Genomic DNA, 16,894 nt, shown 5'->3' on the forward strand with positions numbered 1-16,894 from the left:
AAATCTGATGCGTGCAGCTACTGGAAGCCAACGAAGGGAGTGCAGCAGTGGAGTAACGTGTGAACTTTGGAAGACTGAAGACCAGTCGTGCTGCTGCATTTTGGACAAGTTGTAGAGGTCTGATGCCTCTTAGAGGAAGACCAGCAAGTAGCGAGTTGCAGTAGTCCAGCTATGAGATTACAAGAGACTACACAAGCACGTGGGTAGCTTCCTGCGAGAGAAAGGGCCAAATCCTTCGTATGTTACAAAGGAGAAATCTGCAAGACTGGGTTAGATTTGAAACATGAATTGAGAATGACAACAGGTTGTCCAAAGTTATGTCCATGCAGCTTCAGGAAGTTCTCGAAGGAAACTGTGAGGTCATGGTAAGCGTTGGGAGTACCTGGGATGTACAGAAGCTCAGTTTTACTGAGGTTGAGCTTCAAGTGGTGGGCTGTCATCCATGACGCAATGTCAGTCAAAGCATGCTGAGGTACGTTTGGAGACCTGCGTGTCAGAGGGTGGAAAAGAAAGAAATAATTGAGTGTCATTGGCATAGCAGTGGTAGCAGAAACCATAAGAAGATATTACAACACCAAGAGAAGAGAAGGGGGCCTAATACTGAGCCCTGTGGAACACCAGTGGAGAATCTACATGGTTTGGATGTGGATCCTCTCCATATTGCCTGATAGGACCATCCTTCCAGATAGGACTGAAACCATCTCCAAGCAGAGCCAGTCACACCAAGCCTGGAGAGAACAGAGAGAAGAATGTTGTGGTTCACTGTGTCAAAGGCTGCCAAAAGGTCTAGAAGAATCAAAACAGATGACAGTTTGGCTGCTTTAGCAGCATGAAGTTTCTACATCACTGCTATGAGGGCTGTTTCTGTAGAATGTGCCAGTTTGTAGCCAGACTGATTAGGATCATGCAGCTGGTTCTGGGTGAGGAAAAGAGACAATTGATTGTAAACTGCTCGTTCGAGGGCTTTTGAGAGGAAAGTGAGAAGTGATACTCGTCTGTAGTTGGTAACGTTGGAGCCATCGAGTATGGCTTTCTTGAGGATTGTTACCACCCTGGTGGTTTTGAATGCAGTTGGCATGTATCCAGAAGATAAGAAGTTGTTGATGATGACAGAGATGAAAGGAAGCAGATCTCTTGAGATTATCTGGAACAGAGTTGAAGGAATTGGATCCAGTGGACATGTAGTTGGATTGCTGGAAGTCAGGAGCTGAAGAATTTTCTCTGAGGAGAGAGGAGAAAAAGAAGTCAGAGAGTTGGATGTTGGGGAATGCACACTGGTTGGAAGAGGAGAGGATTTTGCAGGTATAGAGGAGAGAGGGCACAGAATATTCATTGATGAGCAAAGTGTAGAAATGAAAGACTTTGTAACTGTATCCAAAGAGAGAGAAGACAGAGTCAGTGTGAGGAAAGGTGGACACAATAGTAGAAATAAGGGAAGAGGGAGTTATGGAGTGCAGATTGCTACAGAAGGAGGAGGAACATGCTGGGGAGGACTGGATGGAAAGAGCAGGAAGGAGAGAGAGAAGGATAGAAAGTGATGGTCCGAGAGGTGGAGGACTGCGATGTCTGATGTTGTGGTTGTACAGGTGAAGATCAGGTCCAGAACACTGCCCACTTTGTGAGTTGGAGGAGAGTGGTTGAGGGTGAGGTCAAATGCTGTGAACAGTGGAAGGATGCAGGAGGAATGAAGCTTGTCTGGAAGGTTGGAGTCTCCAAGGAGATTGAGTGGATTTCTTTCAAAGGTAATTGACTCAGGAGAATGTCAGGATCATCAATGAAGTGATCTAGGGAACCTGGAGGGCATTAGATGACAATGATATGAAGTTTGGTGGGGAAAGACACTGTAATGGCATGGAATTCAGAAGAGGAGATGGAAAGAATAGCGAAGGAAAGTGGAATGAAATGCAACTCTCGAGACTATAGTAAACCCGTGCCATCAACCTGTGGTCAGCTTGCCCACTCTGTCCCTACATGTTCTGCCCTGTCGTGCAGTCTGCACACAGCACTTGAAAATGATGTACAAATATTTGTTAGGTTTATCAATGATTAAAAATGATACAAAGCTTATTACTGAAGAGGTTTTAGACTGAAAATTGGTATGCTTTTCTGTAGGTAAACTCTTTGCTTTCTTTTTAGGCACAATTTATATTCAAGCTGTACTTGCCCTTAGAACATTAGTGTCTGGTGGTTTCACAGATGTTCACAGTCCCACAACAGTAGATTAAAACCGTGAAATATTAGCACTTGTAATCATAAATCCACCTCCACACTTGAACACTGATTGACATATTTCCTCACAATTTTGGGTAAAAAGGAGCCTGCAGTTGATTATGAAATCAGACTATGTTAGCCTTGTTAGCTGAACGTTGTGTCTATCACTTAGCTGCAGGCAACCACTCCACACCTGAACATTTGTAGGAGCTATCCCATTTGGTTTAAACATCCCAAATCCACCAATAATAATGCATACCTGCAAGTTGTGTACCTGATTCTTCTGTTAGACCATGCAAAGTTGGAACTGCCCCATCCTTCAGGAGTATCAGATGTGAAAATTTAGCATCAAACTTCACACGGTTTTTGAAGCAGTCCTCCGTGATGTGCTGGGAACACAGTAAAATAATTGTAACAGTGGTAAAAATGAATTTCAACTACTGACTTCTTTGAGTTTCTGCCTTTGGCAGAGCATATGAAGGAGATTTCCCTTCACAATGAAGGACACAACATATTCCTGAAATGACTACAAAAATGAGCAAACTCTTCCTGGGCTCCAGTAGTTCCTATGTATGAAGGCGTGCCAAGCTTGCCAGTAGGCATCATCTTGTAACAAAGAAAATGGCTTATTTTCCAATGAGGCAACTGCAGATTTCAGGATTTATGCTTTTCAGGCAGCTGAAAAAAAGTCATTTATTTGAGAGTGTGTTACACACTTTGATGTGAATTTTGGGCTTTATAACTTTGCAGAATTTGAACATGCACAAAAAATTGTACAACATGCTAAAGGAAAGGGAAAAACTGGAAATGCCTTACAGGTCTCCTTTAGACTCAATAGCCTACACGACTGGAAGCCTCACACGGTATAAAGCCCTATATGTTGTGTCTGATTACTTCTTTCCGTGCATTACATATGCATTCTATAACACAGTGCTTTTAATTTTTACCTTGAAATTTTTAGTGATGTGTTTCTCTATTTCTGCCATATACTTTCTCATTAATTCTCACTATTCTGTTTTTATTACAGACAAATTCAACACCTACGTTACCCTGAAGGTGCAGAATGTGAAAAGCACAACAATTGCGGTACGGGGGGAGCAGCCTTGCTGGGAGCAAGACTTTATGTTGTGAGTTCACAATGCAGTATTTTTGACTTAACTGCTACCCTGCAAACATTGCTAATAATGAAGGAAACACAAAGGGGGCCAGTTAGCATGATGCAGATGAGGTCATGCTAAGTAGTCCCCTTTCATTTCCTTTCATTTTTTAGCAGCGTTAGCATTTGTTTGGTTGTTTTTCCTTCTACCCCTTTACAAAATGGGTGATGAGTTGGAGTTTAGTAGACCATGTTCTGGGAAAATTATGCCATATGAAGTGGTTGTGTTCAGGGTCAGGGCTAGGGTGGAGGATGGGATTATGGTCAAAATTGGGGAGATTTCTAAGAAATAAAAGACACCTGTGAATAAGGTGAAGGCTGGCTGGCATTGTGTGTGAGTGTGAATGTGTGTGTGTGCGCACGTGTGTGTGTCTGAGTCTGTGTGTATGTGTGTGTCTGTGTGTGTAGCCTTTATGGTCCAAACAGAATGAAGGTGAAAAGATTGGCTCTCAATGCTCTGACATAAAAATCACCTGACTAAAGTACGTAAACAGACATCAGGGATATTTGTGTGTGTTTAAGAAGCTGAGAGCCAATAAGAGTTGGTTGAAAGCAGATCAGAACTGGCACCATATCTGTGTGTTCAGAACCGGCACTGTGTCTGTGTCTGTGTGTTCAGAACCGGCACTGTGTCTGCGTGTTCAGAACCGGCACTGTGTCTGCGTGTTCAGAATCAGCTGTGTATTTACGATCATATTCAGAATTGGCTGTGTGGTCAGAATCGTGTGAACTCTCCTCAGCTGCTGCGGCTGTGCAGTTGTGTGCTTTCTCACTCAGCACTCCAGAAGCCAACATCTGCTTCCTCTCTTTCAGCACCACCAAACAGCCTATGTTTTGGATTCAGTTTGTTGTTTTTTATTCTGAAAGCTTCTTGTTTTTGTCGATGAAAGGTGGTCTGTTTATATGAGTGCCGGGGGGTGTGAAAACAACACCAGGAGACTTGCCAAACTGTCGCCCTCACATGGCTTGTCATCGCAGTTAAAATTCCCCTTTTTGATAGTCCAACCCATAGGAAGAGACACAGCCTTGTATGATGACTTCAACATCAACTGTATAGACTATCTGGGGCTCCATTTCTCACATATTCTTATTTCACCAGCAATTAGAACTGTATGAAGAATCAGAACACCTTATAGGTGGTTGAAAATTCTTCACCATCTCCTCAAATGTTGCTGCTGTTCGCTCGGTTGGCTAGTTGTACCTGCAAATCAACTATTTTTTATCCATTAACCTATGTGTTGCTAGTGTTTACTGCAAAGTCCCTGACATAACTGACGCAGCAAGAATCTGTGGGAGATGTACACACTTGGCTTGTATTTATAAATAGAGGCTTTTTGGGGGGTACCTTTACCATTGGTACCATTGTGTGTGAGAAAGAACTCTTTCAGAGGGCCTTAATGATGTTTTGTTGGCTATACACCACCTCAAAAATAGACTACTCCCAATTTCCATACAACTTATCAATTAGCTCCTATTCCTCTGATCTGTGTGTGTGTTTTGCCAAAAAAAGGTGAAAATAAATAAACAAATAGGTGTGTTCTTCATCATGAGGTTTTCGGTTTTGTCTTTGAGAATTGAGAGTATTCCAGCCCCCAGCAGTGTGTGTGTGTGTGTGTGTGTGTGTGTGTGTGTGTGTGTGTGAGTGTGTGTGTGAGTGTGTGTGTGAGTGTGTGTGTGTGTAATGTTGTTTTGTGTAATATGTATAATGTTGTTTTGTTTTCCCTTCTGTGTGATGCACCTGGTATCTTTGAAAGCTCAGAGACAAAAGAGCAGGAGCTTGCATTAATTAGCGCAGCTCTTTCATGCTGAGCTGTGAGCTCTTCTCCCACTCTCAGACCTCTTCCTTTGTCTGCAATCATTACATCTTCTGCTCTTCAGTGTTGCACGCAACATGTGCGGAGCTCTGACGCCTTAGGACCTGTAGAGCACTGGGTTTCAATTTTAGGATGCACTGAATGAGCATTTTGGGCATTAGAGCTATTTGGGGGGGGACTTCAAAACAGAGTAAAATAATTTCAATGCAAAGATATTTGCTAATGCTGAGATTAGAATTAGTCTGATTTATAGGTGACATGCAACAACATACTTGTTGTCTGAGTGTATATGTATTTCAAAAATCGCTTCCATGTTGGGCAACAAGTAGTTGATTACTGCAGATGGTGGTTAAAAAAGCATTCATTACTACCTGTTGCATTACTACATTTTCTTAAACTGTGTTTATTTTTTTTCTGAATTTTTATTACCCTCATGGACAACGCATAATGACACACTGAACCCGTGCTTGCTATTTGTATAATTGCTATTCGAATAAACAATTATGGGTAAAGAATAAATTAATAAACCACATCGATTCTCTTCCTTAGTGAGATCAACCGCTTGGACCTGGGTCTCATTGTAGAGGTGTGGAACAAAGGCCTTATCTGGGACACCTTGTTGGGGACAGCATGGGTCCCTCTCAAAAGCATACAGCATGCAGAGGAGGTGAGGAAACACACACACACACACACACTCTCAAGATGGAGAGCAGGATTAGGTAGAATACGTGTGAAGCCTTTTTAACTTGGCACTGTGTAGATTTTCAGTAATTTCATACACACATCAGAAAGAAACACTAATAACACACGTGTGAATGACTCTGATTTACATTAACATTGATTAACAGTGGTTCACTTTGGTTCATTTGGCATTTCCTCTTGTTCTACTCACATTTATATGACACTTTGCAGGGTTTGTGATAGAAGCACCGTGATTGTCTAGCACTTATTCACATTCCCAAATACCAACCTATCTTGTCAACCCTCTTCATTATGTTTTCTTGTTAAGCTATTCTCATCTCCTCAGGAAGGCCCTGGAGAATGGGCATTGCTGGACTCAGAGGTTTTAATGAAGGCTGACGAAATCTATGGCACGAAGAACCCTACGTCACACCGGATCCTACTGGACACACGCTTCGAGCTGCCATTTGGTGCGTTTCCTTCTTAAATGGGCAATGACTGTTATTTGTGCCCATTGTGCACAGAACCCACTGCATTGATGTTAAATTCACCCTCTTCAAACAATTATTCCAGATAACTCAATGTCTTTATATTAGCAGATTTCACCTGGACATAGTCACCATGACCAACATCGCCAACTGAGATTTACCACAATCGATCAGTTCCAGTTACTGATAAGCCATTCTTAAATCCTAATGTAGTTAACATGAGCATCCCAATTTAGCCCTGGAACAATTTGATCCTTTAACTTACTTATATAATCACAGTTATTTTCTAAAGAAGGTTATTGATGCAAAAGAAGGTATCAATACCACTCAGGTCTATAAAATCCATTTGCCTCCTAAAGAGTATAAACAGCCTTCGAAGGATCCATACTGAATTCATGCTAAATGCTATGATGGACTCATTAAAATCAGGAGCCCTGTAGTGTAGTGTGCATTTGATGCGCGCACACACAGCAGTGTTAACAGAGATGCTAAAAACTACAAATGTATAATCCTGTTTAAGGCAGCCAGCATGGTCATTTACCTCCTTGCATTAATAGCCACTGTTGCATTGATATCTTAGATTATAAATTCAGAGGGATTATACATTCAAATTTTGCTTGAGCATAATTTGTGTGGTAGGGGCATTGAGATATAAAAGCATTTTTCTTATTTTCTTTTAGTAAAATATATACATTACATCAATTCATAAAATACATAAAAAGTTGATTCGAGAGATATTTTATGAACACATTGACAGAACAACCTGTATAAAACAACCCTGCCAGCCCCAAAATAATTCAGTACCAGAATAGCGGGATGTGTTTTGGTGCTATTGGACCAATTATATATTGTAATGTACCTCTTATGTATTATCTTTGTTCTATTTGATTCTTGATTAAAAAGCCCAAAATTAAGAGAAGATGGAATGTAGAGCAGATATATGAACCTTGCTGATAGTTGGCACATCTGCTACATACTGGGCTGGTATTGGAAGGTCAGGTTTTACTGAAGCAGTGTGTTTTGGTTTGGTAACCCAGGCGCTGTTTGTGATTGATCCCATTCAGTCTGCCTGTTGCAGCTTTCATCTGCCGTCTTTGAAGCTACAGGGTTTTTGTTTTTGGTGGGTTTTTTTGCTCACCTGTACTCAGGGTCTTCTGTGGCTTCAAAGGTTGGTCATATGATTCAGGGACAAATGGATCTGCCCCAGATTTACTGGCCCTGGTTATTATGACTTGGTTACACATAGTGGGGTCTATTACTGAATGAGTAAACAAGATGCAATTGTGTTTGCCAATAGTGGTCAGGATTGGCTGTAGCCATCATAGTGCTGTTGTAGTTCCTGGCATGATTAACTCCTATTACCACCTACAATGACCAGGGTCTTTCTTTTACTTACAAAGTAAAACTGGACTTCAGGCTAGGAGCTGTATGTCTGTTTCTCTTTGTAGAATATGTCCCTTTCAGCTTTGGGGAATAATTTTAGCTTATGCCATCTTACTTACTCTACAGCAACCCTGGCCTGGGGGAAGGCCCAACCCCCAGCACAGACATAACAGGGATTTGGAGCGCCTAGTGGGAGCTGAGTGCCCTTGTGAACTTGACTCCGAAATGCTGGCCCTTGCCACTTACTGCTTCAAGATCTTTTTTGTTTGTTTCATTGCGTTTCTTCTTATGTACAGTTTTCAAACAGCCAGAACATGCAGTCTTAGCATGTCTGAGACAAATGGAGCCACATGACATCCTGATCTCTCTGTCTTCAACAGAAATCCCAGAGGAGGAAGCTTGCTACTGGTCCAGTAAACTGGAGCGCATCAACTCCCTGGGGATCCACAACGAGGTGAAGCATTTAACGTGACCTCACATTTGTTACATACCATGCAGGTCTGCTTCTCGTTACACATCATCATTTTCTAGTGTAAGGAGTTTCTTTATTTTTCTTTCTTATTTCGAAAAATGTTGATAAAACAGAAGCATGGGACAGAATGAAAAAAATAAAATAAAATAATAATAATAATAATAATAATAAATAATAATTAAAAATAAAAACATGTCCATTACTGAAGATTTGATTTAAATGAAATAATGACAAAATCAGTATAATGACTTTACCACAGTTGCACTGTTCAGACTGATTTTTAAATGTCATTCGTGACAGATGTTTAAACAGAAGTGCAGGCTAACCACAGGGTGCTATGAAGAAGTTGAAATAACAGAAAAAACATTAAAAAATTGCTCAGCAATGGTTCTGTAAGTGATCTTGTTCAATAACTTGCAGGCTGTGAATAGCCAAAATGAATAAAGAAGTTACTAACAACAGTGAAGATATTTGAGTGATGCTTGTAAAAACTCTTTCTACTTCTGACAGATCAAGGGCTATACCATGGCAACCATAAATCCACTGAAAAATCCCTTATATCATTCATAAAAGGCTGGATCAGATATCGGGAGAAACATTTTTAAGAAAATCTGATCCAATACAGTCACAGTCCTGCCTTAAAATGGCCCAGCAGAGCTTTGCTGGCAGCCTTGTACTGCAGGTTATGTGATCACAGCCAGGTTAGTCTGAGCACTGTATTTTTAGCCGCGACTGAAACTATTCTGTCCAAATGCAGATATTCCTGCACTCGCATGATGAGTTTCATTGCTATTGGAATGATAGTGAGAGCATTTAAATGAGACAAAATAGTGTTTTAGCATTGTTCACCACCATCCGTATTTGTTTATTAAGCCATTTGCAGTTTGACTATGAGGTAAAGCAAGTTGAGGAAAGAAGAAAGGTATCTCCTGATTATATCAGAGAGCCAGAGAGGAGAAACTCTAACTAAATGAGTAAAGCACTCTCCTCTAAATTCATGAAGTTAATTACTCTGTGGCTTTAGTATGTTCAAACCACATGACACGTCAGAGCTGCTAAGTTTGCTGAGTTTTAAGATGGACTGGAAATTTTGGAATTGTAATTATCATATTGCATTTCTTTTGGTTTTAATTCAGAGGTGCAGTAAGCCTCTCTCTGCCTGCTCATTTAGTGCCTAGTGTGTGTGGGTTTTGTAGAGGGTACCACTGAAATTTACAAGTAGAATCAAAACATTAATTTAACATTAACATTAATTTAAATTAAAATATTAATTTGAAGTGGAATTACAGTTGCATTCAATGAGGAAAACAATACAATCTATAATGTACATTTCAGGTTTCAGTGAGTTAAGTAGCAGAGAGAGAGAGAGTGAGAGTGTATCATCTTTCACAGAATTCCCCACCAATTCCCCCAGTTTCAACCAAAAAAGTATGACCATGGCTTGCATGTGCTGTGAGTGCTTGAAATGACAAAGCAAAATGTCCCCTGGACGCTGTGCAGAACACTTCAGACCACCATTACTGTGCAACGTCAGTTTGCACCAAGAATCCCCTTTAAACTAAACTGTTTGAAGTGACAATAGAATGCACTGATGCTGATTTTGTGTTGACCAGTGACTCACTGTGTTGCCTTTCTATGAAATGTTATTAATTTATGATCTATTATCATTTTTATCATCATATTATCATTGTTTGAATTTTGAGTTGTTCATTTCCTGGTTTGATGTGCCACTTTTGGCAAACCTTTACCAAAACATGGACAAAACACCTTTTGGTAACAAGCATAAGCTGTGGATTGAGAGTGTGGAGATATCTGTGAAATAAGGGGATGTTGTATTAGTTACAGTGACAACACCTCTTTTCTGTTTCCTGTTTATTCATGTCCTTCCCTGTCACATCAGTACCCACTCCAGGATGATGAAGAGACACACCCACTGCCTCTCGCAGCCTCCCAGTGCTGTGAGTACTTTTCCCCTTTTCACACTAGATGGCGCCATGTAGTCATTGCTGTAGCCTCTGGGCAACTCACCAGCAGGTCATACTCTTTCTGTACTTACCTGTGCACTGAAAACTCATTTGTCATGTGTCACTGTGTCATGCAGTCTGAGTTTGCTTGAGCCTAATTTATTTGCAGAGCTGTGAAAAGAAATGTTCCTCCCAGTAGAAAGAATTTGGGGAAAATAAGTCATTTCTGCCTTATCGTTCAACTGCTTCTCTGATGTTTGATTTACCAGGTGACTATTTTGGATGGGCCAACTTACAAAGTATGTAACTGTCATTTTACAATTATAAGTGCCCTGACCTTTTGCCCTTTCCCAAGGGTGGTACATTCCAGTAGGGTTCTTCATGCACACTTGATTCACCTAACTAGCAAGTTATTAAACCTTTTGTTGAGGTGAATCAGGTATGTTTGAGGGGGAAAAGCACTGAACTATGCAGTGCAGAACTGGAATCACATGCCCTGATGGCAAAAAATCATCTGCCCTGGTTCATCTTCCCTGGGTTCATCTTCCCTGGGTTCATCTGCCCTGGTTCATCTTCCCTGGGTTCATCTTCCCTGGGTTCATCTTCCCTGGGTTCATCTGCCCTGGGTTCATCTGCCCTGGGTTCATCTGCCCTGGGTTCATCTGCCCTGGGTTCATCTGCCCTGGGTTCATCTGCCCTGGGTTCATCTGCCCTGGGTTCATCTGCCCTGGTTCATCTTCCCTGGGTTCATCTTCCCTGGGTTCATCTGCCCTGGTTCATCTTCCCTGGGTTCATCTGCCCTGGTTCATCTTCCCTGGGTTCCTCCTCTGTAACCCTCAGTTTTCCCACCGTATGTGCATGTTGTCTGACTTATGAGCTCCTCCTCAGACATGAGTTATTTAAACAAAAAGAGTCTAGCAGCAATAGACAAACACACAAAGGCACATTCATCACACCACAACAGGGTTGCATCATTTATATGAACAGTTTAGGTGGGATGGAGAAACAGGGATTTGAATACTTTGTAGTACTTTGTTTACGTGAGTGAGTGGATGCACAAACGTCCTATCTGAGTCCATTTGATCCTTTCTGATTCTGAGTCCAGATGACTGTTTGTTGACAAAGTAATGAATATTGTCTCTGTGTGTGTGTGTGTGTGTGTGTGTGTGTGTGTGTGTTGAGTTTGTGTTTTCCTTTATAATTTAAAACGCGTTTTTTTTCTTGTGTGACTAGTTGTGAATGTTTGTTTATGTTGGCTACTGGGATGCTTGATGTATTGTGTATTGCCTTAATGAGGCTCACCCAGTAAAGGGTTATATATTATTATATCTCATATCAAATAAATACAGAATGAGTAGCATGATATCACGTTCAGTGTGAAAGTACATTTACACATGAAGCACAACTGCTTTATATTTTGTTCAAGGTATAGCCTAACTCAGATTCTAGTTTTGTAATGTGATATTCACTTGTCATTTTTGTTGCCTTGTTTGTCTGATTTGAACATGCTGCACTCCATTCCTGAGCTGTGTATCTCAACCCTACAGCGCTGGATGACATGGACAGTGTGGTAGATGATCGGGATAGTGACTACAGGAGCGAGACGAGCAACAGTCTTCCTCCCCGGTACCACAGCACGTCCCAGCCCAACTCTTCCCTACACCAGTACCCTCTGGGACCACGTTTCCAGCAGCAGACAGACTCCTGCACAGAATCGGTGCACAGTTTTGACCTGGACTACAGAGAGCACCATGCCAGCAGGTATATTATTTTCGTCACACCAGAACACGCTAGTTTGGCGTGACACAGAATAACACATATATGTTTCAGATGTCTTGAAAGTTCTTCAGGCACCAACCCGGCTTAAACCCAGTGTGGAAAGACCTTGTTGTTATTATAGGGGGTGTACTGCAACACTGGAACTGGAGGCATTAGTCCCATTGTCTGATGCTAGTCTTTAGAAAACAGCTTTACTCATCCAAACGTCCTGTTGTGGACTGTGAGATGCTCCCTTTGGTACAGCCCTGGCTGGTTTGGTTTAAAACCATCAAAAGCTTCGATGTAAGCACACAGTAGAGAAATGAGGACAGATATGTCACATATTACCACATGTACATTTTTACCCTGTGCACTGTAAAATTGCTTAGTTGGCAGACTATTTTCTAAGGAAACTTTAGGCTACAATTGTTTGTTTCTCTCTTTATTCAGACATTTATGCAGACATTCTTTTTGGGTCCTAATCCAGGTGTTCGCTGTTATGGTCCCTTATATTATTTCCCTAACATTACTTTTACTGGCCATGACATTCACAGATGTGACTTTGGTGTTCTCTTTGCAGTTGGCACATACACACTGGATGTGTGTAACCGTGATGCTACATTAGCTGTTTGTTCGTGATTGCTTTTCATTTGTCTCCTTGTCAATGGCTTTGACTTTTTGGCTTATGGCTGAACTTTAGATGTGTTTCGTTAATGGTCTTGTAGCCTCCCGGGTTTAGTAGTACTAAGATTAAGATTAAAAGGGGAAAGCAATTAGTTTACCTGAGATTCTGGCAAATATGAGTCTCTTGTGTGAACTGACTTGATCCGATAATGCTTTACAGATTCACACAAAATTCTGTAGGGTTTTTTTTTTTTTTTTGGTTTGGCAGTTCATCAAGTTTTAGTTACAGTTTGCGATCTTCTGGGTTTCTTATATCTGTATATTTTGTGTTTTAAATTGTTTTTCTCTTTTTCTTTCCTTTTTTACATTCCCACGTCCATCTTGTAACGAATTTATCTTATAGCAGAACTCTAAACCAGAGAGGAAGGGTCAGAATCATTCCCATAGATCCTGGTATGGGAGTGGAGGACTGGGAAGGGAAATACAAAATCAAGCATACAAGTTCCTTGAACAGTTTCTTTGATGAAGACTGTGATTGGGATGAAGAGAAAAGCAGATATAACGACGTCTACACAGCAAACACTGGCCATGACACTACACTCAGCCCACACCCAACAAAAACACAAGGGAAGAGCCCAGTGAAAGCTGCCTACCCAGAGGGCTATGACACCACTGGCCGAAGACCGAAGACAAGGATCTGGGATCTAGAGGGGTTTGTTCACACTGGCGAAGAATGCATGGAGGAAGACTGTTTCCCTCCTGATATTGCTCCCCTCCTTCAAAAAAGAGGAGAGTTGGTACTGCGTCAAGTGGCAGAAATGGAGGAAGAGGAGGAGAAGATGATGCATTGCCTGAGACCATACAAAAACAGCTTACTCTACCAAACTAAAATGTGGGCTCAAGACGACAAGTTAAAAAACACGTTAGAGATCCATGAATATCAGGAGAAAGAAGCAGGTGAAGTTTTGGCGAGTGCGGGCCTTAGTTCCAATAGCTCGGAGATACTGAATTCAGTAGGCTCTGAGGAGGAGTTGGAAGAAATTGCCTCTTTAGCTGAGGCATTCCTTTCTGAGGGCTGGCGGATTTATGATCACCGCAGGTATGTGTCACCTTATCGTGGCTGTAATGCAAAGCTTCAGTGTTGCTGTGATAAGACCACCCTAAAGGGTAGAAGCTGGGGTTGGGCACCAGAGGCCATGCTGTCCCCTGTGGAAGAACCCAGTGATGTGTATATTGATCCTATGGATGAGCTCCAGTGCCTGGTTAATACCGTGTCAGAATATCTGGCTGCAAAAGAAGAGGAGATCAGCAAGTATGGTTCTCTGCCCAAATCAAGTACGTCAAGGCGGGTATCTCATGGTACTGCAAGAACAGAATCACTCGGAGATGAACAAGGTATCACCTCTGAGGAGATGAGAGGAGAAAACTCTGTGCTGTCCAAAGCAAGAAATTCATCTGAAGAGGGAATATTAGGAGCGAAGAATACCATGAACTCATTCTTTAGCTCCTTCACTGATAAAGTTAATCCAAGTTCAAAACAAATGAGATCTAATTGTTTTAAACAGTCAGAAAGCTCAGTTAGTGCTGCTAGTAGTTTTGGGTTATCAAAATTATTTTCTTTTATGCAAACATCTCCAAGACCAGCAGCAGTAGCTGTGGTATCCCCTTCTCAAGAAACTTCCACTGATAGGAAGTTCCCTTCGCCATTTCATCCATCAGATGTCATGTCACAAGAGATAAATGGGCATACCACAGGCATAAATCAGACCCAGACCAAAAATAACAGTGGCATTACAAGTCAGCCACCCTCTTCTGTAAACTCTGCATTTTCCACTGAAAGTTTTTTTAAGAGCACTTGTAGAAGTTTTTTAAAAGATGGCTCTTTTGATATCAGCGAGCCAGATGGAGGTCATAAGCAATCAGGGGATGATTGCAGACCTGTAACCTGTATATCTGGAAGTGAATATCAGACTGTTGACACTGGAAAATCTAGAACAACTGTGTTTATGGAGACAAATGTACATATGGATACCATATTGCAACAATCCCATGAAGATTCTAATTTTTTCAGTCCTTTAAAAAAATCATTTGTTTCACTGATCTCCCCAGTACCTACTAGGCCTCCTCAATATCACACACAAACAGCTTTTCCTGTTTTCAGATCAGAAGAGAAAATGGAACACACAGAACACAAACTGACAGATATCTCATCACTTGAGGGCAAAACCATAGTTCCTTTTTTCCCTTCAGACACAGAATCTACCCAGCAGTCCCCAAAAGCAGAAGAGGGACTCTTAATATTTGCCTCTGGTGATGATATCAGTTCACCCAAGAGTTCAGCACAAAATCCAGTCAAACCAGATCAAAATGCATCTTCTAAAAGTAGTTTGTCATTCAGAGTTTCCCCTGTAAACTCGGACAGTGCCAGATCATGGCCACAAAACCTTGCTAAGCATGAAATAAAAAGTAAAGAGAATACAGAGACAGGCTGGTTTTCCAATTTATTTAGGACTGCACCAAAGGAAAATGTTGTGGCTGATGCACTGTGGAGCCAGAGGCCAGAGAACAAGAGCTCTCAGTCTCCAGTTGGGTCAAATCAGAGCATGGCAAGAGCTGAACAATGGAACCCTGTGAGGATAGTTAACCAGCAAACACAGAATAAGCAACAAAATCCAGGTCCAGCTGGAGTCTGTATTTCAGAACAACACAATTCTCAGGCAGAACCTCAGGACAGGTTTTCTAGTTTACTTAAATCTGCTTCTTCTGAGAATATATCAAGTTCCAGCGCATGTTCTAGTCAAATGCCCCAAGGAAATATGCTCTCTAGTATCGTGAAATTTGCCTCTGCCAGTGAAGTATTGATGGGTCACACGTACCCAAAGAAGCAGCCAGGTCAAACAACAAATTCATTGCAGATCCATCTGCAAAATCAGCCACAGCATGAACAGAGTATATCCAATCCATCTCAGTCACAAGGCTTTTTCTCAAGACTTTTAAGTCTTTCTTCTGATAATGTATCAACTAATGTACAACCTCAACAAAGAGAGTCAGATCCCACATATAGTCAAGGAGGTTTGTTGTCTGACCTGTTTCAACTGGATTCAAATGATAGTCTACCAAACACTCAGTCTAACTCACCCCAGCAGAAGCAACATGAATCAACACCTGCTCATCCTCATCAATCTTCCAAGCAAAACATGCAAAACACACAGAGACATTATCACCCTCAACAGCTGATGACCTCAAATAATCACTCAGATACTCAAACTGGCATGGTTGAGGGTTCTAGACAATGTCAACCTGTATCTACACAAGTAACCCCTCAGCAAGGTGGCCTCCTCTCTGGATTTTTGAAATTGGCTTCTTCAGATTCTGCTACTCAGTCTGCATTAACTCAACAAGCAGATTCATCCAACAGTCAGACAAACTTGCACCACATCAAAACTCAAAAAGTTACAGAACAAAACCAAAGTTCCTTTATGGAGAGTAAATGTACAATCTTGGGGATAAATCCTCCTCGAGGACAAGATACCAAATCAGGAATATTTTCTGGATCTAACAAGATAACAACTTCATTCGAGGAAGCACCACAGAGCAACTGGGTTCCACATGACCAGAAAGAAAACCAGCAAAATTTACAAAAAATGGTTTCTTCTCACAGCAGCCCATTATCTAGGCAGCTGCCTGAGGCACCATCCCCTAGTAAGGCTATAGCAAGACACCAAAAGTCCCCTGATCAGCAAGGTTTTGTATCTGGCATTTTCAGTCGGACTTTAAAAGATGTGTCTACATTAAAATCAGGGGATCAACCTATGCATTGCACAGATCAAAAGGAAAGCTCTAGTAACTCCCTAGGCTTCATGTCAAATATTTTAAAAATGAGTTCAAATGAAACCACCTTAGGGGCTAGCTTAGAAACACAAAAAGAAACAAAGGGGCATGGGCTCCTTGAAAGTCACACCATTCAACAGGAGGCTATCGCACATAATAAGCCTGTCTGCAGTGAAAACAATAGTTGGGACCTCAAGATATCTGCAAGTTATGCAAGATCGCAGCAAACTCCTGTAGCATATACTTTAAATAGCACCAGCTATTTTCCTCAGAACTGTTTCTATCAAAAGCCATCTCATTCAAGCAATGTAAAGAACATATCATATAGTGCCAAAAATCTTTGTGTGTTCCCTCCTAGTATCCCAGATCAAAGAATGACATCTCTGCAATATTTAGGACAGAGCTGTCATTCCTTACATGCTGTGCCAGGACAGAATGGCTGTCAAAATAGCACATTCTATACTAAACATGAACTTTCTCATAATTATGAACATTCCTGTATTCAAGACTCT

The 16,894-nt window shown here is 41.3% G+C and overlaps 1 protein-coding gene across 2 annotated transcripts in view; it reads left to right on the plus strand.

Moving 5' to 3' along the window:
• The window catches only part of unc13bb (unc-13 homolog Bb (C. elegans)), a 68,293-nt gene that overhangs the window by 13,992 nt on the left and 37,407 nt on the right, over positions 1 to 16,894 (plus strand). For both annotated transcript variants that reach the window (XM_035535896.1, XM_035535895.1), the window contains exons 3-8: positions 3,239 to 3,338; positions 5,731 to 5,848; positions 6,209 to 6,332; positions 8,114 to 8,187; positions 10,106 to 10,163; positions 11,717 to 11,930. In XM_035535896.1, coding sequence (XP_035391789.1) covers positions 3,239 to 3,338; positions 5,731 to 5,848; positions 6,209 to 6,332; positions 8,114 to 8,187; positions 10,106 to 10,163; positions 11,717 to 11,930 — 688 coding nt within the window. The remainder of the gene's footprint in view (positions 1 to 3,238; positions 3,339 to 5,730; positions 5,849 to 6,208; positions 6,333 to 8,113; positions 8,188 to 10,105; positions 10,164 to 11,716; positions 11,931 to 16,894) is intronic.

This window comes from Electrophorus electricus, chromosome 17, assembly GCF_013358815.1.
Source record: "Electrophorus electricus isolate fEleEle1 chromosome 17, fEleEle1.pri, whole genome shotgun sequence".
Taxonomy (NCBI): Eukaryota; Metazoa; Chordata; class Actinopteri; order Gymnotiformes; family Gymnotidae; genus Electrophorus; species Electrophorus electricus.